This window comes from Manis javanica, chromosome 2 (genome assembly GCF_040802235.1).
Source record: "Manis javanica isolate MJ-LG chromosome 2, MJ_LKY, whole genome shotgun sequence".
Classification (NCBI taxonomy): Eukaryota; Metazoa; Chordata; class Mammalia; order Pholidota; family Manidae; genus Manis; species Manis javanica.
This window is the reverse complement of record NC_133157.1, coordinates 73,934,073-73,958,388: the sequence shown is the minus strand read 5'-3', so window position 1 is coordinate 73,958,388 and position 24,316 is coordinate 73,934,073. Positions and strand designations below refer to the sequence as shown.

The 24,316-nt window shown below is 32.2% G+C and overlaps 1 protein-coding gene across 3 annotated transcripts in view; it reads right to left on the bottom strand.

Moving 5' to 3' along the window:
* The window catches only part of VPS13A (vacuolar protein sorting 13 homolog A), a 233,046-nt gene that overhangs the window by 74,632 nt on the left and 134,098 nt on the right, over nt 1-24,316 (bottom strand). For all 3 annotated transcript variants that reach the window (XM_017674002.3, XM_017674001.3, XM_017674000.3), the window contains exons 46-53: nt 22,679-22,782; nt 13,190-13,472; nt 10,775-11,170; nt 10,413-10,517; nt 10,144-10,290; nt 6,524-6,652; nt 5,979-6,112; nt 3,830-3,959 (exon numbers count right to left, since the gene is read on the bottom strand). In XM_017674002.3, the coding sequence (XP_017529491.2) occupies nt 3,830-3,959; nt 5,979-6,112; nt 6,524-6,652; nt 10,144-10,290; nt 10,413-10,517; nt 10,775-11,170; nt 13,190-13,472; nt 22,679-22,782 (1,428 nt within the window). The remainder of the gene's footprint in view (nt 1-3,829; nt 3,960-5,978; nt 6,113-6,523; nt 6,653-10,143; nt 10,291-10,412; nt 10,518-10,774; nt 11,171-13,189; nt 13,473-22,678; nt 22,783-24,316) is intronic.

The following is a 24,316-nucleotide window of genomic DNA, read 5'->3' as shown; positions in this document are numbered from 1 at the left end:
CTGGACAAAATATAAAAAGGAAAACACAAGTTTGAAAAGACAGTAAAGCTACTAAGGCAGTGAGAATTAATGGGGTCAAGATCTGACAGAGAAGGAAAGCTGATAAGAGCAAATTTCATGTTTAGAGTTGTTTTCTCCAAAAGTCAACTGCCAACTCTAAAAGTAGAAGCAAATAATGAAAGGTTAAGGGAATCATAAAAATATTGAGTAGCATCATGGAAATGGAAGGACCAAAACTGGAACACAGGGCATACAAAAAAAGGAGTCGTCAACAGCTTAGACTTTTAGTTGAGTCCCCAAAGTTGCAGGTACCAGGGTGAACTGGAAGTTTACTGGTCCTCACAAGGACTGAAGACCAGGTTTCAAATCATTTCAATCTCACTTGGGATTAAAGTAGATGCTCCCTAAATAAACCAGCTGCCTGACAAAGGTAAAAACCGTATCTTCTCCAAAGAAAAGAAACATTATACAGGGCCTCATATTATCTCTTGACATTTTTATATACTATATCCAGCACACAGTCAAAAATCAACATGCACAGAGAATAGATTTGAGTGAAAACTATAGAAGAGAAAATATAAAAATATCTACCCTGAAATACCCTTTTTATATTTTATCCAGCTTTTTCTCTTATTGGAATTATCAAGAAGTTTTAAACCTTTTAACTTATGACTAATATATTCAAGGAATTACATGACAAGATGAAGAGTTTTAGATAAAAAATTTCCATAATAGAAATTCTAGAACTGATAATTTCAATAACTAAAATTAAGAATTAAACAGATGATTTTAAGAGCAGATTAGACACAGCAAGATAAGCATAATGAAAGACAGGGATAAGATTACTGACGGATGGAAAGAAAAGGATTGAGTAATATAGAACTCTCATAAAAAAATGAGGCTGCATAAAAGTCATAAGGGACATGATGAAAACATCTAACATTTACATAATGGTGGCATCCTATGGTGAAGAGAAAAAAGAGTGCCAACCTGAAACAACATCCAGAGGAAGTACCCCACAAAAAAAGGGCAAAATAAAGACATTTCTGGACAAATAAAACTGACAGAGAACTCATCAGCTGTAGACTCATGTTAGAATATACAACAGAGAAGAAAAGTAAACCCAAATAGAAACATGGAGTGTAGGCAGGAATGAAAAATGGCAAAAGCAGAAATATGTTGGTAAATTTATGTGGAATATTAATTTTAGAAAATAGTAATAATATTTCTTATGAGATTTAAGATATATTCATTAATAAAATATACAACAGTGATATAAACTGGGTGTAAATGGAGTTAGAGTTCTAAAGTCCTTACATTTCTGGGAGTAGTACAAGCACTAATTTACTGCAGGTTTTATTAAGTCAAAAATGTCTATTGTAAAAAAGATATAATAAAACATCATACTCAAAACATGGAGGAGAGGGAGTTAAAAATATAGTGCTGTTAGAATGTGTTCAAACCTGTAGTGACCATCAATTTGACATAGACCAATACACAGAATGTCATATATGAGTCATGGGAACCACAAACCAAAAATCTATAATAGATACACAAAAAATAAAGAGAAAGGAATCTCAGCATAACACTAAAGGCATCACACCTAAGGAAAAAGAGCAAAGGAAGAAAGGTCAGAGGACAATTACAAAAACAAGGAAACACTCAGAAAAATGGCAATAAGTACATACCTATCCTAATTACTCTAAATGTTAAAGAACTAAAAGCAACAATCAGAAGCCATAGGGTGACCAAATGGATTAAAAAAAAAAAAAAGAACCAGCTATATGCTGCCTACAGAAGACTCCTTTCAGACCAAAAGACAAACAGTGAAACTGAAGTGATGGAAACATAGTCCTTGCAAATGGAAAAGAAAAAAAAAAAGTGAGTAAGTTAATACTTGTATCAAACAAAATAGATAACACAAAGAAGGACATCACACAATGATTATGAGTTCAACCTAGCAAGAAGCTAATAACAATTGCAAATATCTATGCACTCAACAGAGGAGCCCCAAATATATACATCAATATTAACAGATATACAGGGAGAAAGTGACAATAATAATAGCAAGGAACTTTCATGCACCAGTTACAATGGATAAATTATCCAAAACAGAAAAAATCAATACGGCAGCAATAGTGGCTCTGAACAATACATTAGACAAGATGGACTTAGATACATACATACAGAACATTCCATCCAAAAACAGCAGAATACACATTCTTTTCAAGTGTACAAGGAACATTCTCCAGAATAGATCACATTTTAGGCCACAAAACAAATCTCAATAAATTTAAGAAGACTGAAATCATACTGAGAATCTTTTCTGACCACAACAGTATGAAATTGGGAATCAATTACAAGAAAAAAGTGGGAGAAAAACACACAAGTGGAGGCTAAACAACATGCTACTAAAAACAACTAAAGTATCAATAAAGAGTAAAAAAAACTTGGAAACTAATGAAAATAGAAACACACAGGTTCAAAACCTGAGTTATGCAGCAAAAGCACTTGTAAGAGGGTAGTTTACAGTGATACAGACCTACCTCAAGACACAAGAAAAAGCTCAATCTAACATTACATTACACCTAAAGGATTAGGAAAAGAGGAACAAAGCCCAAGTTAGCAGAAGGGAGAAAATAATAAAGATTAGAGTGGAAATAATTGAAATAGAGACTCAAAAAACAATACAAAAGATCAATGAAACTAAGAACTGGTTCTTTGAGAAGATAAAATTGATAAACCATGAACTAGACTCATTAAGAAAGAGAGGACTCAAATACAATCAGAAATGAAAGAGAGGTGACAATGACACCACAGAAATACAAATAATTATGAGATTACCATGAAAAATTACATGCTAACAAACTGGACAACCTAGAAGAAATGGATAAATTCCTAGAAATATGCAATCTGCTGAGACTGAACCAGGAAGAAGTAGAAAATCTGAAAAAATTACTAGAACAAAATGAATAGGTCATAAAAAAAACTCCCAGAAAAGAAAAGTCCAGGACCAGATGGTTTCATATGGAGAGATGGAGAACTCTACCAAATACTGAAAGAGGAGTTAATATCTATCCTTGTCCAACTATTTCAAAACACTGAAGAAGGAAAGCTTCCAAGTTCGTTCTGGAGGCCAGCATCACCCTGATAACAACCTAGACAATTACACTGCAAAAAAGGGAAAATTACAGACCAATATTCTTGATGAAGACAGATGCAAGACTCATGTTCAGTTTCTCCTCCAAAATGGGAGTGAGAACTACTGGCCTATTGATAGGAAGAAATAATAATTAGTGGTAAGAATAAAATACATTGGAATAGGGCTCAAATTAAGATGTATTGTGAAAGACTAGTAAAACTTCAATAAAATAATTTCTGAAAGGCATTTAAAATGTTACTGGAAAATGCTTACATTTAGCTTAATCATTGTAAAAAAAAATCAATAGCAGCTTGCAATCCAGAAATGAATTTTTTAATTAGCAGACCCCTAAATATTCCTCACAGAAGCTAAATTGACCTAAGATGACTGGCAATGCAGAGAATATATTTGTTTATGAGATGAATGCTAAAGGCACCTGTCTAACCACAATTTACACTATACACTATACAACATAATAGAAGCCAATAATGATGTAGACAAAATAAGACTACTTCTGGTTTTAAGCATTTTTGGCTAAGCTGAAGTTTGAATACTGTTTTTAAAATCTTTGGCAATGTTTTTTAGAAGTGTAAACACAAAACAGGCCTTAAAACTAGCAAGGCTGAAAGAGAATACCTTAAAAAAAAAGAAAGGCTGCTGAGAATACCCAGTACACCCAATACATACATCCTTTTGTGTTACTTCACCATGACATTTTCCACATTTCCACGTCAGCTTTCTAGAGCCCACTGGATCAGCCCATGTATAAAATACTGCTTTTCCAGGAGGGAGGGAATCTTCTATTTCATTCATAGAACTGACAGAAAAAGTAAAAATATGCATTAAATTAAGTGCAAGTAAATGAGTATACAAAGAATCCAAAATAACACTCTGTTAACTCTGAGTCCATTAACTGAGATTTGTGATAGTTCTGATAAGAGTAGGCTGAAACTTTTTCTTTATACAATGAAAAAGAGGTTTTCTAAGAAGATAATGAAAATATTTCAAGGGAATTATTTATTTTAGGAAATAAAGATCTTCAGGTCTTTGAAACTACTTTGTCAACTTTTGTTTTAATACAAATTATGGAAGAAAATTATTCTAATTATCTTATCTATACTAAATTTAAGAATCAAATTGGTCACCCTTTTCTAAGTATTGCTCATTCTAGCAAAAACAATAGAACTCAATTATTTTTAAAACTCGTGACACACAGGATATACCTGTAAGCTTTCAAACAAACAAAAAAAGAAGACAAAATAAATTCAAGATAGCTAGGGACTATAAGAAGAACAGAAAGTTACATAAGCTGTAGTGGTACTAGGAGGATGCTACGTATTAGAATCACAGCAAATTGAAACACATGATGTTAAGAGTAGTTTTAAAATACCAGGGTTTAAAGATGGTCTTTAGGGAAGCTTAAAAATGTAGCAGCCCTTTTCCCATACCTCAACAGAAGGCATCAATTGTTTGAAAAAAATCTGAAGTTTCAATATTTATTTACACTATGGTCATTAAAAATATGAAAGATTTCAATGGAGTTATGATAAACCCTGATATTTTCCTTATCAGATTCCACAATCATCAAGCTTTTGCCATACTTGCTTCAGTTCTTCCATTATTCTTTTTTTGAAGCACTTAAAGCTAAATTATATCACTAATCACCAGGGAAATGCAAATTAAAACCACAATGAGGTATCACCTCACACCTGTTAGAATGGCTCTTCAGAAAGACAAGAATAACTTGTAGATGAGGATGTGGAGAAAAGGGAACATAGGTGGCACTGTTGGTGGGAATGTAAATTGGTGCAGCCACTACAAAAAACAATATGAAGGTTCCTCGTAAAATTAAAAATACAACTACCATATGATCCAGCAATTCAACTTCTGGATATTTACCCAAAGGAAATGAAAACACTAACTCAAAAAGAAAGATGCATGTTTACTGCATTATTACTTACAATAATCAAGATATGGGAACAACCTAAGTGTCCACTAATGGATGGATGGATGGATGGATGGATAAAAAAAATGTGATACACACACACACACAAAGGTGTATCATTCAGCCATAAAAAAAAGGTAATCTTGCCATCTGCAACAACATGGATGGGTCTTAAGTGCACTATTATAAGTGAAATAAGAGAAACACAAATACCATATGACATCACTTATATGTGGCATCTAAAAAAAAAAAGCAGAAACACAAAAGAGAAAAAAACCTAAACACGTAGATAGATAGAGGAAGGACTGATGGTTGCCAAAGACAGTGACTGGATGTGGACAAAATGGGGAAGGTGGTCAAAAGGTACAAATTTCCACTTATAAAATAAATCAGTCACAGGGATGTAATCCACAGCATGGTGACTATAGAGTTAGCAATACTGAATTGTATATTTGAAAGTAGCTAAGAGGGTAAACATTCTTATCACAATAAAATTTGTAACTATGTATAGTGATGTATATTAATGACTTACTCATTTCGCAATACAAATAAAAAACTGTTGTACACCTGAAACTAATATATGTTATATATGTCAATTATATTGCATATATAACATATATATAACATATATTATATGTATAACATATATTATAGATATCTATATATATAACATATTATATCTATTATATTGCATATATAACATAAATTATAGATATCAAGTCAGTTTTAACCCTACATACTTCAGTACACCTTTTAAAAAAATGAGGACATTGTTTTACATAACTACAATGCCATTACCACTGTTTATATTCTTAAGAAGTTATAAAATCAGTGTCTCATCACCAAGACTGCTAAAATCAGGTGATACTGTAATTGTGATAATCTTCTTACCTTTGTTTATATTGAACAATGTCATTCTTGGTGTGATTAATTAACAGGAATGTAGCTGCTCCATCATGATAATCTGAAAATGTGATAACTGTAGAATGCTCAGCCAAATTAACCTCTGCTATAATACCTCCAAGCTAGAAAAAAGGAAAAGAAAATATTCTCTAATGTGATAATTTTCCAAGTCTTAATGAATAACATTTAATAATGATTCATAACTTAATACATTTTTTGATGATTCAGAAATCAACTCAGTATTTTCTACTGCATATCTGGGAAACCGTGAATCCCAATCACTGTATACAGGTGAGTCAAACTCCAGATATGGAATTTGAATTCTATGCACTCCAACTAACTTTCTGTATAATAATTGTTTTACATCTGTTTCCTTTTAGCATTTTTTCCCTTTAGAAAAAGAAATGTTTGTTCATTTTTGATAAGAAAAAAATCATCAGGGATAATTATTTGGTGCAAAAAAATAAAATACTAGTAAGTATGTTTTAGCTTCTACACACACACACACACACACACACACACACACCACTTACCTCATTATCCAGACGCAATAAAATACAATTTTCTTGCTTGTTAAAATGTATCTTTTTGGGAGGGTCTTCACTTCTTTCAACTTGAATAAGAAGTTTATTAGAAGCATCCTCAGGCCAAAAGGGGATACACTAAAACATGTAAGATTTCATTATAAAGACCTTCATCATTTAGTAAGTCCATCAGAGTACATTTAAAATTAATCTCTTTTAACACTGCTCTGGTTACTGGGTTGCCTAGCTCCACAGCTTTAGTCACCTTTGAGATAGGTTGCCACTTGTGGGCACTGTGCATATTAGCAGTAATGTGAAGTCATTTGAAGAACTATGATAGGCAGAGTGCTAGCAAAGAGACTTTAATGTGGTCCAGATCTAGAGAGGGTTGAAGAATAGCCAAATAAGGTGAACTGAGTTGAGAAGCAAGTGATCAGTTTAAAACAAGGGTACATTCAATTACTAAAAATTATAATCAAGTCGTGGGCATATTTGGTAATTAAACAGTAGTGAAAGTAGGCACAAATGTTGAATCAGGATATGTATTAAATATAGAGTCCTGGAAGTCAAATAAGGGTAAAAAATTAAAAGAAATATCTAAAGTTTTAACTAGGAAATAGGCTCAAAATCTTAACATGGACATCAGTGATCAGGAAATCAAACTAAAAGAATAGAAGATGGCCAGTGCACCAGAAAGAAGACCCAACAGGAGCTGAAAACAAAGAAACAAGACTTTCCAGGACAGAAACAGAGGGCCAGTCTTGTCTGCAAACTATTACATAAACTCTGGCTTAGTGAGAGATCCAGACCAGATCGGTGACTTTACATATTTCAATGAGGCTGTTCATGTGTGGTGATATGGGTCACCTTATGACCTGCATCATTACAGCAGAACCTGGTTGTTAGAGTCATGTACCTTAGCTTATTAAAGTCAGTTTTATTCAACCATAAAAGGTAATTAATAGAACTAGAGATGAGCCATGGCTAAGGCTATAAGAAACTTAGAATGTTCCCAACTCCGGGCTTCTTGCAATCTAGCAGGCACCTACCTGAGAGACAGGGAACTGAGAATACTAAAAATGATATGCTTTCTAAACTTCCCGAAGACTATTTCCTGGTAGTCTTGGCTTAAAATGTATGTTTTATATTTAGGGATATATACTGTATAAGTTTAAGGAGTTAAGTGCTCCATCTCTTTAGACTAGAGAAAGTGTTGAAGTATTTGTCTTTTGAATTAGGGAAATAGAGATACAGATAAGTTTAACAAATCAACATAGGTAATAATCATGAGTATGCATCTTAGTTAATCAAGGTTGATCACTGGAAGCTGAAATCAAAATGCAAAAATTTTAAACTAGCAAAAAAAAATTTATCTTAAGAAAAGCTGAAACTGAAAACAAAAAGAAACAGAGAAAGTAAAATAAAGAGTAAGTTATGCAGGTATATTTGCAATTAAAGTAAATATAAACTATTCAGAGAAGCTACAGATTAGGTTTTTAAAGATAAGACCCAACAATGTTATCTGCAATAGACACATAAATCAAGACTTTATGTTGCAAATAAAAGTATGGAAAAAGAAAAACCTGGAAAATACATAAAGCAAAACATAGCTGGAACTGTAACGTTAGCATCTAAATCTATACAGAGAGCTCCATCCAACACACCAAGAACCCATAGACTTAATGAGTATGCATGGAACATTTGTAAAAACAAATCACATATTCATTCAACAAATATTTATTGAAAGCCTATTATATATAATCACTATTCGAAACCCACCAACAGCTCTCCATTTCACTCAGAGCAAAAGCTAAAATCCTTGCAGTGGTTCACAAAAAGTTCTGCAAAATATAACCTTCAGTGCTGTAATGATTTCTTTACTTTTCCCTTTCCAGTAATACTGGCCATCTTCTGCTATTCCTCAAACATGTCAAATACTCTCCCACTTTATGGCACATACTCTCTAGCTGATCCTTCTGTCTCTAATGGTCTTTCTCCAGATATTTGCATTGCTGAGGAGTCCAGCTTCAGGTTAAAAACATCTGGCATCTCAGCTCTAGTTCAGATGAGCTCTTGACAACTGCTCTCTCTCTCACATTACCTTCAAGTTTCTTCAAAATGAGACTTCAGTGAGTCCTATCCTTGACCTATCTCTTGCTTATTAGGACTCTTAACACTACTTAGCCTATCTTATTTCCTTTCCCATTAGACTTGTCACCTTTAAACACACTATATATTTACTAATTGATTATGGTATTATTAATTTAATGTTTCCTCACACCTCTGTTGGAAAGTAAACAATATGAGGACAGGGACTTGTGGTTTTAACAGATGTATCACAAGGCACATAAAGAGTACACAATAAGTACTTGTTGAAAGATTGAATGAACAGACTTGAAAAAAGGTGGAATTTCTAGAAATGAAATAATTATTCAAATTAAAAAACTCAGCTGAAATCTTAAATAGTTTAGACAAAGTAAAAGTGGAAATTTCTGAAGATACACACACACACACACACACAGAATTTATCCTGAATATAGCAAAGAAAATTACACTAAAGATGGAAAATATGAAAAAAATACTAAGAGACATTAAAGACAGAATATGAAGGTCAAGAGTATGTCTGATTAAAGGCCCAGGAGGAAATGAAGAATGGAGGAAAGGCAATATTTAAAGAGACAAGAATTGCAAACTTTACAGAAAGTATAAAATGCATTAATCCACAGATCTAGAAGAGTAAAGCATCTCAAGCAGGATATATAAAAGGAACCCACATTTAGACAAATAGTATGAGTAAAGAACATCAAAGAAGAAAATCCATGAAGGTAGCTAAGATGAAAGAACACATCCAAAGAGATGACAGAATCACAGAATTTTCAACAAAAACAGAAGCCAGAAAATAGAGGATAGAATCTACAACATGTTGAGAAAAAATAGAACTGTCAAGAAATATTATTGTAAGTTAGATGATGATAAGAACCTTTATGGATAAACACAAATTGATGGTATTTACCTCCAAAATAAGCTCAAAGGAAAATTCTAAAGGATATACTTCAAGAAGAATGAGTCCAGCAGGATGGTTTAAAAGAAGGAATACTGAATAAAAACAGCAAATGCTTCTCTTATAATCCTAACATATTAAGAATAAAATTTCTTTAAAAGTAAAATATTCTATCAGCCTCAGGCAGTCTTTCACAAAGCTCTTATCCAGAGGTCTAATAGCTAAAGATGGAGTAAAATCAAGATTTCATTCCTAAATCAGTATGATCTTAAAATTACTGCTTTAACCTACTCTGTTAACAGGATTCCTAACAGCTTCCTGGAACATTTCCTTCTCTCTGCTGCATGTGTATCTTATCTAGTCTTCTACTGCTGTATTTAACCCTGTTTGGTTAATAACTGTTAAAACGCCTATCTCCCGTATCAAGCAATGCATTCCTAGACGGCAAGGCTCAGTTTTTAATAATATCTAGAACCTCGTACAAATAAATGCTCGTTAGATGTTCCTGGAACTGAAATAAAATGAAGTTGGGGTGGGAGAGTTAAAGTATTACATAGTGATGTCAGGTACCTAACTTCAAGGAAAATGAAAATCCAAAGAGGTATGTTTTTGAAATTCATCTACATACCTGCTCCAAATCAAGAGAGAGCCATTTATCATTTCCTTCTTCAGCCACTGATACATGATACTTGCTTTTGTTTTCAATCATATAAAAGGGGGTAAATGTCACAATTCTGGTAATGTTGAAACTGCTGAGGTCTATAGTGACACCAACCTAAGGAAAGCAGATTAACATTTCAAAAAAGTGCTACATTGTTGTAACACCCTTATAAAAATTACATAGTCCATAGACACTGTTTAAACAAAAGTCTGTTGATAAGCATGGCAGGAACTCACTTGATACTCCATTTGCAGGCCTTTACATTTAACAGCTCCATGACTACCAACAGTATCAATTGAAAACTGATCTGACAATTCACTATCAGTTACCATAAGCTGAACCTAGGGAAAAGATTTCAAGTATATTAAAATTTAGTTACATTTAAAAATTCCTACCTAAATAGATAAAATTTTTCTAATTCATAAATATATTGTTATGCATTAAACCTTTCCCAATATGAAATTCTAATCTTTTAAATCTCAAATATTTACAAAATGTTATTTCTACCTGTTTCATAATATTTTATTCTTCAAAGCTCTAAAAACTAAAAGGGAATGATAAATAAAGAAGACTGAAAGTTAAAAAAATCCTTACATACCTTATTATTATTAAAAAAGTTCTTTGGCTGAAAAGAGAAGAGAACTGGCTTTTTATAATTAGGTGGATGCTTTCGATGAATTCCATCTGCTTTATACTGTAACATTCGACCAGTTTTATTGACCATCCAATAAGGACTATGAAATGCCACAACTGTCTGGCCAGTATTGTAAGTCATATGGATAGCAATATCTAAATCAGTCTTTTCTATTTCTGTATCACAGGTAAAATTGATGAAACTAATATCTTGTTGATTAGGTTTTATATGATATTCACTTTTCCAATCATGATTAAGATAATCAAGTAATTTTAAATGTAGCCTGGCTTTATCCAACTGTACAGTACAAATCTGGGCTGTACATCCTTCATTTAGAGTAAAAACTGTATGTTCAATCCCCTGCAATAAAAAAAAGAGTAAATTTTTAAATGTTTCAGAATGTGCCAAAAAAGTCTATTTAGTGATTCCAAATGCTTTACATATTGTTTTTGAAATACCTCTTTCAGAACAAGTTAGAAGACTTATATTCAAGCTCTAATTCTGCTATGTAAAAGTCATAAGTTTTTTGAAATTTGCTATCATATTTATAAAATGGTCAAAGAACTATTGTGAGGACAAAATAATGTGAAACTTGCTGGAACTAATAAACATTATAAAACACTATAATAAGTAAAACATAAAAAACCTTTGTATCTTAATTGATTTTAGTTTTGAAAAACCACAAAATCATGAACAAAATTTGAGAAAACTGATGGTAATCCAAAATAAGGAATCCCTACTACTCTCTTTCTTGATTTTTAACAGTTCCTCTTCACCCATTTCTAATCATTGTTTATACTGCATCTTATGTATGTCTCAAAACTGTTTCTCTCCACCCACACTTTCATTATAAAGTGTGACCTCTCACTTTAAGAGTCTCCTAACTCCTCTTGTCCCTTACAATCCTCTTTTTTTCATACCATAGCTGAACTGTCTTTTGAAAAATATATCATATCCTTTGGAACCTAGTGAAAAGAATGTGAATCCTAAAAGCATCAAATGAAAAGTTCTATGAGAATGGAACATAGATAGTACAGTACATCTGGATATCTCACCAGTTTTTCCAGCATCTCTAACCTGGTTCCTTCCTGTTGTTATAACATAGGAATCTCTTCATCTTAAGACTTTAAATTATTTAAAGCAAAAATAATGTAAGTTATTGATAGTTGACATATTAATTAATATTCCACAAACAGAATAGTAGTGGTTGGTGGTGGTACTAGAGGTAAATAAATGGCAATCATGTCAGGCACTATGCTAAGAAGTCCTTTTACATACATACTCTAATTTGATTTTCCCATATTCCAGTAATGCAGGTTTAGTTATTGTCCCCATTTTATAGTCTAGGAGTATAAATGATTTAGAAATATGACTTGCCTAAAGTCATACAGCAGCTAGCAGTGATAGAGTTAGATTCAATATCAAATCTATCTGACAGCAAAGCACAAATCCTTGACTACTGTATCGGCCAACCATAGGGAGCAACAGATATTTGTAAACCATAGATATACTAACTTCCCCCCAACCAAAAATGAATGTAAACATATAGTAAATCCAAATAATTAATATTTAATACACTAAAATAAAATTAGTAATATACTACAATGAAAAACTCATTTCTTATATTTGATAAGCATGGCAAATGGAATACACATGTAAAATCTTAAAGAAGAGAGATTCCTGTTATAATAACAGGAAGGAATCACATGTAATCTATTAAAATAAAGAGTATTTAAAAGAAGAAAAGCAACTTTATAGGGCATAGAATCACTTTAGAGAACTAGCGAGAGAATAATATAGCAACTTTTTTCCATTTAACTACTTGACTATTATTTTAATATTATTATTATTATTATATAATTAGTACTATATAATAACATGTGCTATTATATAATACTAATATTATTTTAATACTCATTCTCATATTTGTTTCAAAGTTAGTATCCATCTTTTAAATATGTATGAAATATGCAAGCATGAAAAAGATTAAAAAATATATACTATTCTAAATCTGAAACAGTATGTTCATCTCAAGTGCTACCTTATAGTGATGTGATTATATACAATTATTTCTATTTTCTAAATTTTTTAATAGAAATACGTATTACTTTCATAAAAAATTTTTAAAATGGCATATCACATTTGTGCATACAATTATACTCCATTTATTAGCCAGATTTCTAAGATAAGTCAGCAGAAAAAATATATATATATATATATTTATATACTCTATACATGATTGAAACATTTCTTTTCCATCTAAAGAATATCTGTACCACCTATACTTTTTGTTAGAATTTTAAAACATTGTTTTATTGTTCATAATTTAAAATAAATAAAGCTACAAAATTAAAAGGCATTAAAAATTTTTCAGAATACCTCTATATAATAAGCAATTTTATAAGGAAGAAGATTTCGGAGTAGGATAGGTGGCCACAAATGCATTATGTATGGTAAGTCCCAACTGTCTTCTGAATACACTGACAGAGATGTCAAATTATCTTTTTCAGGAACAACATTAATGATAAATGGTTTCTTGGAAGGGTTTATAGATCTACATGTTTTCTTTAGAAAAGTGCCATCATTTTTTATAATTTCTTCAAAGTCAATTCCTTCACACATTTCATAGTCCTCATCTTCTGGCTTTAGAGAAAGTAGTGATCTGCATAAAAGATTAAACAATACACTTTAAAAGAAGATATCAAATTACATGATTATAGATTTGGAACAATGAAATTACCCCCCTTTATACTACTGTAATACATTTTTATACTTCCACATTTTTCTTAGAGATAGGTAAGATAGAAAAATGTTTTCATCTTAACTTTTTGGAAATTAATAAAGTTATTTGGCTTTTAAGAAGAAAATACTTTTCTTACAAACTTACTGTCTTAAAAATAAGTTAACAAGATAGTAACTGGTTCCCTACAGAAAATTCATAATCATATAGGTCATACATACAAAGCAAACAAACACATACAACTATCTGTGACTTAAATATTTAACTTAAAGATGTTGGCTTTCCTAGATACGCTGTCCTAATAGGAGGTACATATCACACAAATGAATGCATGAAATTTAAAAAATTCTATAGAAACAAATTAATCATAAGCTTTACAAGGTTAATCAAATGAAAGCTTTCAATACTTTACTAAAACACTGAACATAGTTGCAGAAATGGTTGAAAGAAGATAGTGACAAAATTATTACGAGTTACATATAATTAATTCTTGTATTTAAATATCTAATTCTCTGTTCACATTTCAACTGTAGTTTCTTAAACTGAAGCTATGTCCAACTATAAATATTTTTATACTTGTAAAACCAATCACATATGATTGCAACAATATTGACACTATTGATACTCGCTCCAGCCCTGATTATTTTCCTAAACTCTAGTCAGGAAATTTTAATTATTTACTACATTTTAAGTAATCATGTCTGACAGTACCTGAATTTGCTATACTGAACTCTGAACCCTCCTTACCCACTTCTCTGTGTCCTTTTTCAGGAACTTCCAGCTACTGACACTCTGAACTATGAAATATTAGACTCTTTATTCTCCTATGACACAGATACATTATTTGTCAAATCAGCTGTCAGATTTAACCTATTCTGCTTCTATACTTTCTCTGTAATTTTCATTATTTTCCATTCTTATTATAAAAACTTAATTTTCTCCAAATTAAACTAATGTAATACACTCAAAACATTTGTTGCATCTTTTACTAATAAGAAGGTAAAACTGGAAATGAACAAGTAAGTCATTTACATTCTTAGAGAGATCCCAATCATGTGGGAAATGTAATGCTGAAAGTAACTAGTGAGCTGTGATACATACAAAAAAACACATGTACACAGTAGATTGAGGGCATTAGAGTGTGGTAAACTCTTTCTAGACTGGATGTAGTGTTTTGCAGAGGTGACAATTTTCTCCAAAAGCTTCATTCTGAAGAGAAGACCTGTACTAGGGAAAAAGGCAAGATTAAAGAAAGTTTAAGAAATGAACGAGGAGAAAACATGAGAGAAAGAAGATCAATGGTGAGAGTTCTGGAAGAAAAGAACTGATGGGGTGAATGGTCTTGTAACAAAAGAACACCAAATGTCTTGAGGGAGGAAGAAAGAAACAGCTGATTTTTAAGATGGAGATCAAATTTATATAATGGGGGCAAAAAAGTGAGAGAATAACTATTTCAACATGAACTTAAACAAGCATCTTCCAACATACACCACAATCGAGCCTCAACTATTCTTTGCAGACATATATAAACGCTGTGTTCCCTTGCCTCCTTATCTTTGTTCATGAAATTCCTTCAACTGAAGATTGCCCTTACCTGCTAAACTACACATTATATTTTACCTGTAATTCTTATACCTCTCCAATGAATCAATTGTTAATCCCTTCTTTGGTTTCCATAGTTTACTGCAACTATAACTCTTTCTGTAACTCTCCATAACCCAGTGTCTTCTTCCATATTTACATAATATTATCTCCCAAGGAGAACAGTCCATCTTGTTATCCTTCAGTAGTGCCTATATACAACAAAGCACTTGATAAATATTTACTAAATGAGTTAAAGAGCCATTTTATTTAAAATTTTTTAGGGAAAGATAGCCATTTGCTAGTTCAAGGTATCACAACTTAAATTTAAGTATACCAACATCTAAGCATTGGATTAAAACTAGTCACTGAAAATTCTAATTAAGACTGATTAACTTCCATGTAACAAATTAAAATTTAGCCTTGAACAAAATGGTGTGAAGATACTCTAATGACTTAAGTTTTCTCTCCTATGAACAGTCACAAAATACATAGTAATAATTTATTATAAAATTAATAAGCAGAATGGCATTAACTTTTATTATCCAAGAACAAAATGGATTTTAAAGTTCTTCACAGAAATTTCTAAATATATCTTACAAGGAAGGTCCAAGATGGCAGAGTATAAAATGCCTGAGCTCACCTCCTCCCATGAACACAATGTATTTATACTTACATACAGAGCCATTTCTCCTGAGGTAGAACAGAAGGCTAAATGAACAGCTTTTGCACAAGGGATAGAAAGACCACACAAAAAATGATAAGAGAGAGGGAGGTACTGTAATGGCAGAATAGATCTCATCTCAATGCTATGACCTGCAATAGGGAGGGACACTACTGAGGGACCTGTGGGTAGATTCTCCTGCCCCAGGGTGTGTACGTACGTGTACACACACACACACACACACACACACACAAGTGGTTTAAAGGGCAACTAGAGTAGGAGTGAAGGAAGCTAATTTTTAGAGCAAAAGCATTCACCAAATGGTGGGACAACTGCCAGAACAATGAGGGCTGGAGGTGGTAGGGAGTCCTGTTGTTCACACTCCCCCCACATGTTGACAGTGCTGATGAAAGCAAGGTCCGGAGGCACAGAACAGTTCCTGGTGCACTTTGACGTGGCCAACCTGCTCCCACCACCACACAAAAGAATCCACCAAAGATCCAGCAATCCCACCAAGGGAACACCATGCAACATTTACCTAAAATCCCCTTTGGCATGCCCCCAGCCAACAGGCACTCACAATCTACCTAGGGGATGTTCCTACATATGGGCACTCCTTCAAGACTAGGAGAGGTAGTACCTTCACCTAATTCACAGAAATGAACACAGAAAATCAAACAAAATGAGTAGACTAAAGAATATGCTCCAAACAAAAGAACAAGACAAACTTCAAAAAGGAACTAAATGAAATAGATTAAACAATCTACCCAATAAGAGCTTCAAAGTAATGCTTATAAAGGTGCTCAACAGACTTGGGAGAAGAGTGAATGAACTCACAGAGGACTTCAACAAAGAAAAAGAAAATATATATATGAAAAAGAGAACCAATCAGACATGAATAATACAATAAATGAAATGAAAAATAAGCTAGATGTAATCAATACAGATTAGAGGATGCAGAAAAAAACAGAGCAGCAATCTAGAAGACAGAATACTAGAAAGCACTTAAGCTGACTAGCAGGAAGAAAAGAGAATGAAAAGAAATGAAGGAAGGTTAAGGACCATTTGGAAAAACATCAAACATACTAACATTGGCATTATAGGAGTCCAAAAAGAAAAAGGAAAAAGGAATGGAAAAACTTATCTGATGAAACAATAGCAGAAGACTTCCCTAACCTGGGCAAGGAAAAAACGTGCAGATTGAGGAATGACAGAGAGACCCAAACTAGATGAACCCAAGGAAACTGACACCAAAACACACAGTAGTTAAAATGTTAAAGATCAAAGATAAAGGGAGAATCTTAAAAGTAGCAAAAGCAACAAGTCACAGGCAAGGCTTTCAGCTGATTATTCAGCAAAAACTCCACAGGTCAGAATGGAGTGAGTGGCATGATATATCCAAAGTGCTGAAAGAGAAAAACCTGTAACCAAGAATACGCCACCTGGCAAGATTACCATTCTGAACTGAAGGAGAGACAGTTTCACAGATAAACATAAAGGACTTCACCAGTGCTAAATCAGCCCTAAACATTAAAAGGGACTTCTTTCAGATAAAAAGGTCCTAACTTCAAGCAAGAAACTTATGAAGGAGAAAAAACTATACTGGTAAAAGCAAACTTATAGTAAAGGTAATATCAGTCACTTTCAGTTAGCATGACGATTAAAAGACAAAAGTTGCTAATCATGTGTAAAAGTTAAGGCAATCACTAAATTAAAAGGAGTAAAATAAGACATCATATTCTAAAACATGGAGGAGATGGAGTGAAAAATATAGTGCTGTTAGAATGTATATGAACTTCAGTGACCATCAACTTAACACAGACTGCTATATATATGAGAGGTCATATATGAAACTCATGGTAACTACAAACAAAAAATGTATGATACCCAAAAAATAAAGAGAAAGGAATATCAGCATAACATAATAGATAGTTATTACACAGACAGCAAGAAGAAAGGATCAGAGGGGAACTACAAAAACAGACAGAAAACATTTAACAAAATGGCAGTAAGTACACACCTGTTAATATTCTAAATGTAAAAGGACTAGATGTTCCAATCAAAAGACACAGGGTGATTAAATGGATAAAAAACAAGGCCCATGTATATGCTTGCCTATAAGAGACTCATTTCAGACCTAAATACACACAAACAGGAAGTGAAGGGTTGGAAAAAAATTTCATGCAAATGGACATGAAAAAAAAAACTGTCATAGCAATGTTAAATCAAGAAATAGAAAATCTGAACAAATTACTAGTAACAGGAAAATGTATAGGTAATTAGAAAATGAATAGGTAATTAGACTAAAAGGCAAATATTGTAAGAGACAAATAAGGGCATTACATATTAAGAAAGGGTTCAATCCAGCAAGAAGATATAATAATTGTAAACATCTGCACTCAAACATGAGCATCTAAATATATCAAGCAAATATTAACAGACATAAAGCAGAAATTGCACATAATAAATAGCAGGGTACTTTTAACACTCCACTTACATTAGTGGATAGATCATGCGAGTACCAATAAGGAAACAGTGGCTTTCAACAACATATTAGACCAGATGGAATTAACACATATACAGAGTATTCCTTCCAAAAGCAGCATAGTAACACATTTTTTTTCAAGGGCACATGGAATATTCTCCATGATAGATCATGTTAGGCCAAACAGAACTCTTAATAAATTTAAAAAGATGTTATCATATTTAGCATCTTTTCTGACTACAATTGTATGAGTGGACATCAGTTACAGGAAAAAACAAAAACACAAAGAGGTGGAGGCTAAACAGCATGCTACTAAACAATCAAAGTGTCAATGAAGAAATAAAAGAGTAAATAAAAAAATACTTGGAGACTAATGAAAACAGAAACACAATGTCTCAAATCTTTGGGAAGCAGCAAAAGTAATTCTCAGAGGGAAGTTTACAGCAATAGAGGCCTATCTCAAGAAATAAGAAACACTCAAACAACCTAACTTTACATTTAAAGGAACTAGAAAAAGAAGAACAAACATAGCCCAAATTAATAGAAGGAAGGAATAATAAAAACAGGGAAATAAATGAAATAGAGACTAAAAAAGCAATACAAAGATCAATCAAATACCTGGTTATTCGAAAAGATAAAGTTGAAAAACTTAAGCTAGACATACCAAGAAAAAAAGAGGGCTCAAATAAATAAAATCAGAAATTAAAGAGAAGTGACAACTGACACCATGGCAATACAAACGATTATAAGAGATTCCTATGAAAAATTATATGCTAACAAATTGGACAACCCAGAATAGATAAATTCCTAGAAACATGCAATCTCCCAAGACTGAATGAAGAAGAAATTGAATAGGTAAGGAAAAAACTCCCAGAAAGCAAATGCTGAAGAAAGATGGATTCACAGGTGAATTCTACCAAATAATGAAAGAAGAGTTAATACCTATCTTTCTGAAACTACTCAGAAACACTGAAGAGGGAAAACTTCCAAATTCATCCTTTAAGGCCAGCATCACTCTAATACCAAAAGATAAAAAGACTATAAAAAGAAGAAAACTACACATAATTTCCCTGATTAACACAGATGTAAGAATATTCAATAAAATATCAGCATACAGAATTCAAAAATACATTAAAACAAACATTCAACATAACCGAGTGGGATTTGTTCCAGGGAAGCAAGGATGGTTGAATAGCCACAAATCATTCCACGTGACACACTACTTTAACCAAAGGAAGGATGAAAGCCATATACTCAACAGATGCAGAAAAAGCATTTGACAAAATTCAGCATCTATTCATGATAAAAACTCTCAACAATGTGAGTATAGAGAGAACCTACCTCAGCATAATGAAAGCCATATATGACAAACCCACAGCTAATATACTCAGTGGTGAAAATCTGAAGCTTTTCTGGTAAGATCAGGAACAATATAATCAAGCTCACTCATCACTTTTATTCAACATAGTATTAGAAGTCCTACCCAAAACGATTAGAAAAAAAGACAAAGAAATAAAAGGCATCCAAATTAGTAAGGAAGAATTTAAATTGTTACTATTTGCAGTTGACATGATATTATACAGGGAAAACCCTCATTTTCCACCAAAAGACTATTAGAATTAAATGAATTCAATAGGTCATGATACAAATCAATATAAAGAAAACTGTACTTTAATATACTAATAACAAACTATCATAAAGAGAAATAAAAAAAAACAATCCCACTTACAAGTTCAACAAAACGAATAAAATACCTAGGAATAAATTTAACCAAGGAGGACAAAGACCTGTACACTGAAAATTGTAAGACATTGATGAAATAAACTAAAGAACAAATAAATGAAAAGGTATTCCACACTCACGAACAGGAAGAATTAATATTATTAAAATGTCCATACTACCTAAAGCAATCTACCGACTCAATGCAATCCATATGGAAATACTAACGGCATTTTTCACAGAATTAGAGCAAATATTTTGTTCCATACAAAATAACCAAAGCAAATTTGAGAAGGAAAAACAAAGCTGGGGGTATCACGGTCTCTGATTTCAAACTATACTAGAAAGCTATAGTCATCAAAAGCAGTATGTTACTGGCACAAAAAGAAACACAGTGATCAATGGAACAAAATTGAGAGTCCAAAAAAAACCCACATTTATATAGACAGTTAATATATGATAAAGGAGGCAAAAGGCAGTCTCTTCAATAAATAGTGTGGGAAAAATGGGCAGCTACATGCAAAAGAATGACACTGGACCACTGTCTTTTACCAATAAATGTGAATTTTTTAAAGACCTAAACATAAGACCTGAAACCATAAAACTAAAGTAAAACTTCAGTAAACTCGTCAACACTGGCATTAGTAAGGAAGAGATAGAAGAGCAAAAATAAACAAGTCGGACTCTATCAAACTAGAAAGCTTCTGCACAGCAAAGGTATCATCAACAAAATGAAAAAGGAATATATTTGCAAGTTATATATCTGAAAAAAGGCTAACATCCAAAACAGATAAAGAACTTACGCAGCTCAACACCAGAAAAACAGTTTGATTAAAAAATGGCAAACAACCTGACTACTTATTTTTCCAAAGAAACATACAGATGACCAACAGACACATCAGATGCTCAATGTCACTAATCATCAGAGAAATGCAAATCAAAACCCCAGTAAGTTATCACCTCACACCAGTGAGAATGGCTAGTAAAAAAAAGGTAAGAAACAACAAGCACTGGTGATGATGTGGAGAAAAGGGAACCCCTTGTTCAGTGTTGATAGGAATGTTTAAATTGGTGCAACAGGTATGGAAGGAAGTATGGGAGTCCTCAAAAATTAAAAAATACAATTACCATATGATTCAGCAATTCCTCTTCAAGGTATTTAAAATGAAACCACTAACTGGAAAAAATAAATGTACTCCTGTTTATTGCAGCATTATCTACAATAGCCACAATATGGAAGGAATCTAAGTGTCCATCAACAGATGAATGGATAAAGAAGATGTGGTATATATATATACAATGGACTATTTATTCAGCCATATAAAAGAGTGAAATATTGCCATGTGAGACAACATGGATGGACCTAGAGGATATGATGCTAAGTGAAATACACCAGGTGGAGAAAGACAAATACCATATGTTTTCAGCTGTATATGGAACCTAAAATGTAAAACAAACAAAACAGAAATAGACTCATAAACCTGATGAACAAACTGGTGTTTGCCACAAGGGAGGTGGGAGGTTAGATGAACAACACAGAGTATGAGTGTAAAGAGAATAGAAACTTCCAATTATAAAATAAAAAGTCACAGGGATGAAAAGTACAGCATAGGGAATAGTTATTTTTTTGTTAATAATTTTGTTAATATCTTTGTATGGTGACAGTTGGTAACTACAGTTGTATGAGCATTTTGTAACAATTTGTTCAATCACTATATTGTATATCTGAAACCAATATAATATAGTAACAACAATATAATTCTTTCTCTCAGTAAGTTTGAACTAAGTAATAAAACATTCACTAGAGTGAGCTGGGTCTACTACCTGAAAATATATGCCTAAAACTGCTAGATTGTTTTCTAAACATTGGGGTCAGAACAAATACAGGCAGGGAGTATTTAAGCTCTACATATAGTTTTGCCTATATTCTTCTGCACTAGAGGTCTAAGTGTCCATGTCTAGTGTGGGCTCTGAAACGACACTTAGAAAAACTATGATGCTTATTCTGAGGAAAATTTTAATCTGTCCTAGAGTTCAATCTAACAGAGATTATTTCCAATTCCAGATTAAATACCCTGAACAATAATTGCTTTTTAGGATAATTACATTAATCCTATAGTTATAAGACTAACCTATCATTCATATTTTGTTATAATTTTAATAACCCTTTCTTAATACATATAAGATTTTATTTCATATAAACTAATTACTTTAAATAAGATTGATATAATATTTATCTCCATTTACAATTCTATCATTGAGCAAATAATAAATATGTAGATAAAATGATTAAATACTTTACGGTTTCTAAAGGAATTTCAAAAAATTCTACTGTAAAACCTTTGAAAAGTAAGAATCACTAAATAATAGCATATGCAAACCCAGAAGCCACCAATCATGCTCAGTATGACATTTAAAAAATTATTATGGCTATATTGCAAGCATGTAATTATTATTTTTACTAGTAAAAGCATAAATAATTTACATGGCATATAGTAAATACACTAAATGATGCTTCTAACAAGAAAACCTACTATGAGCCCTATAACTAGATGAGCCATTAACAGTATAGATTTGATCAAAGCTTGATAATTTAAAGATAGATATCCCTACCAAATCAGAAACTAAAATTTCTAGAAGAAACTTTAGAGCAAATAAAAAATAAAGAAAAAAAATCACCGGTAAGATGCTAATGGTATGTTGAATTCATTTCCAGGTGAAGCCGTTCCCAATAAAGTGTCCCCTTCATAAACAGAAAGTGGGATTGAAAAATGATTTCTAATCTGAGAAAGAAAAACAAATAATATTTAGTATCATTCCTAAGAACATTAACAAAAATTCTATCTAAATATCCATAAAAAGGAACTACCAGGCAATATTTACCTTGTTCATAGAAATTAGAAAAGAAACAAACATGCATTTATACTAAAAAATAAAAGGAAAGTTTCTACAGTTGTATAGAAAAGGAATCTCAAAATGAAACTTTAAAAATCCTAGAAGGAAATAAGATGTTATTTTCTTGACCTAGGAAAAATTATTGGAAAAAATATTACATTAGAATTTTAAATGTCTTATGACAAAATAAAAACTAGCCACCGGCTTGGAAACATCTTACCTTTTTACCTCACTGTTTTATGATACTTATTAGGTGAGATACTCTCCATATATTCTCTCATATCTCATCATTGAGAGAGTATACACAGATTATGTCATCCAATGAGTAGCATATAACAGTGATGTAAAAGTTAACATTATTTTGATTAAAATATATTATCAGAGAAATCTCCACACATTTATATTTACCTTTGGGATAAATAAAAACAAAGTGGTTAGTAAAACACTTTCTTGTATAATCTTTCTATACTTACTAAATCTATTTTTAAAAAATCATACCAAAATATAAAACATGCTGAGAATTAAATGATAAATAGATAATCTTTACACCATATTTTATTTCTAGATAAACTGCTCTGCCTATTTGAAACAATAGAAATACATTTTGATTTCTATAAGTAGTATCTATAAAAAATTAATGTTAAACTGTTTAGTGAAATTTACAAAATGAGAACAGTGCAATAGTCACCTTTAAAACCATTAATTATAAATCAAAAACAAAAGAGAAAGAATTCTATATTCAACCATGATGGAATAGGGACCAGGTATGCCTTCCCAACTTAAACAACTAAAACACAGGAGAGAAAAATACACATTAAACAATGGTTTTCAGATATTGGGCAACATGTTGTATAGAAAAAAAAGAACGAAAGGAAGAAAGCAGTCCCAACAAGATAAGTTATTGCTTATTGCTGCTTGTATATTGCTCCAGCTTGCTGCTCAAGAGTTTCTAGGCTACTGTGTGGGAAGGAGAAGTCAAACAGTCCAGTCTGCCTGAGTTGAAGAGATTGATATGAGAATTTGGGAGGCCAATGTGGCTTAAACTCACAGCACATTGTATTAGAGAGGAGAAAGCTACATGTAGAGGCAACTGTTGGAAAAAGGAAATCTGAGACTTTAGAGAGTTCCCTATTCACAAAACTTCAGTTTAATACTGAATGGCACAGGCACATAAGTAAAACTAGCTACAGTTCAGTAAAGTTCCACCCAAAAGGGACAAGAAGAAAAATCTCTGGTACTGACACACAGTTCCTTTTTCTCATCAGCCAAAAATGGTAATACTGTATTTAGTACAAAGGGCATTGGTTACAATGCCTTAACAGTGGGGCAATATTAGCTCTAAAGAATGCTTTAGTAACACATGAAAATTTAAAAATTAGTACTGAAAAAAATTATTTTCCAACTTTCATTGTGTTGGAGAAT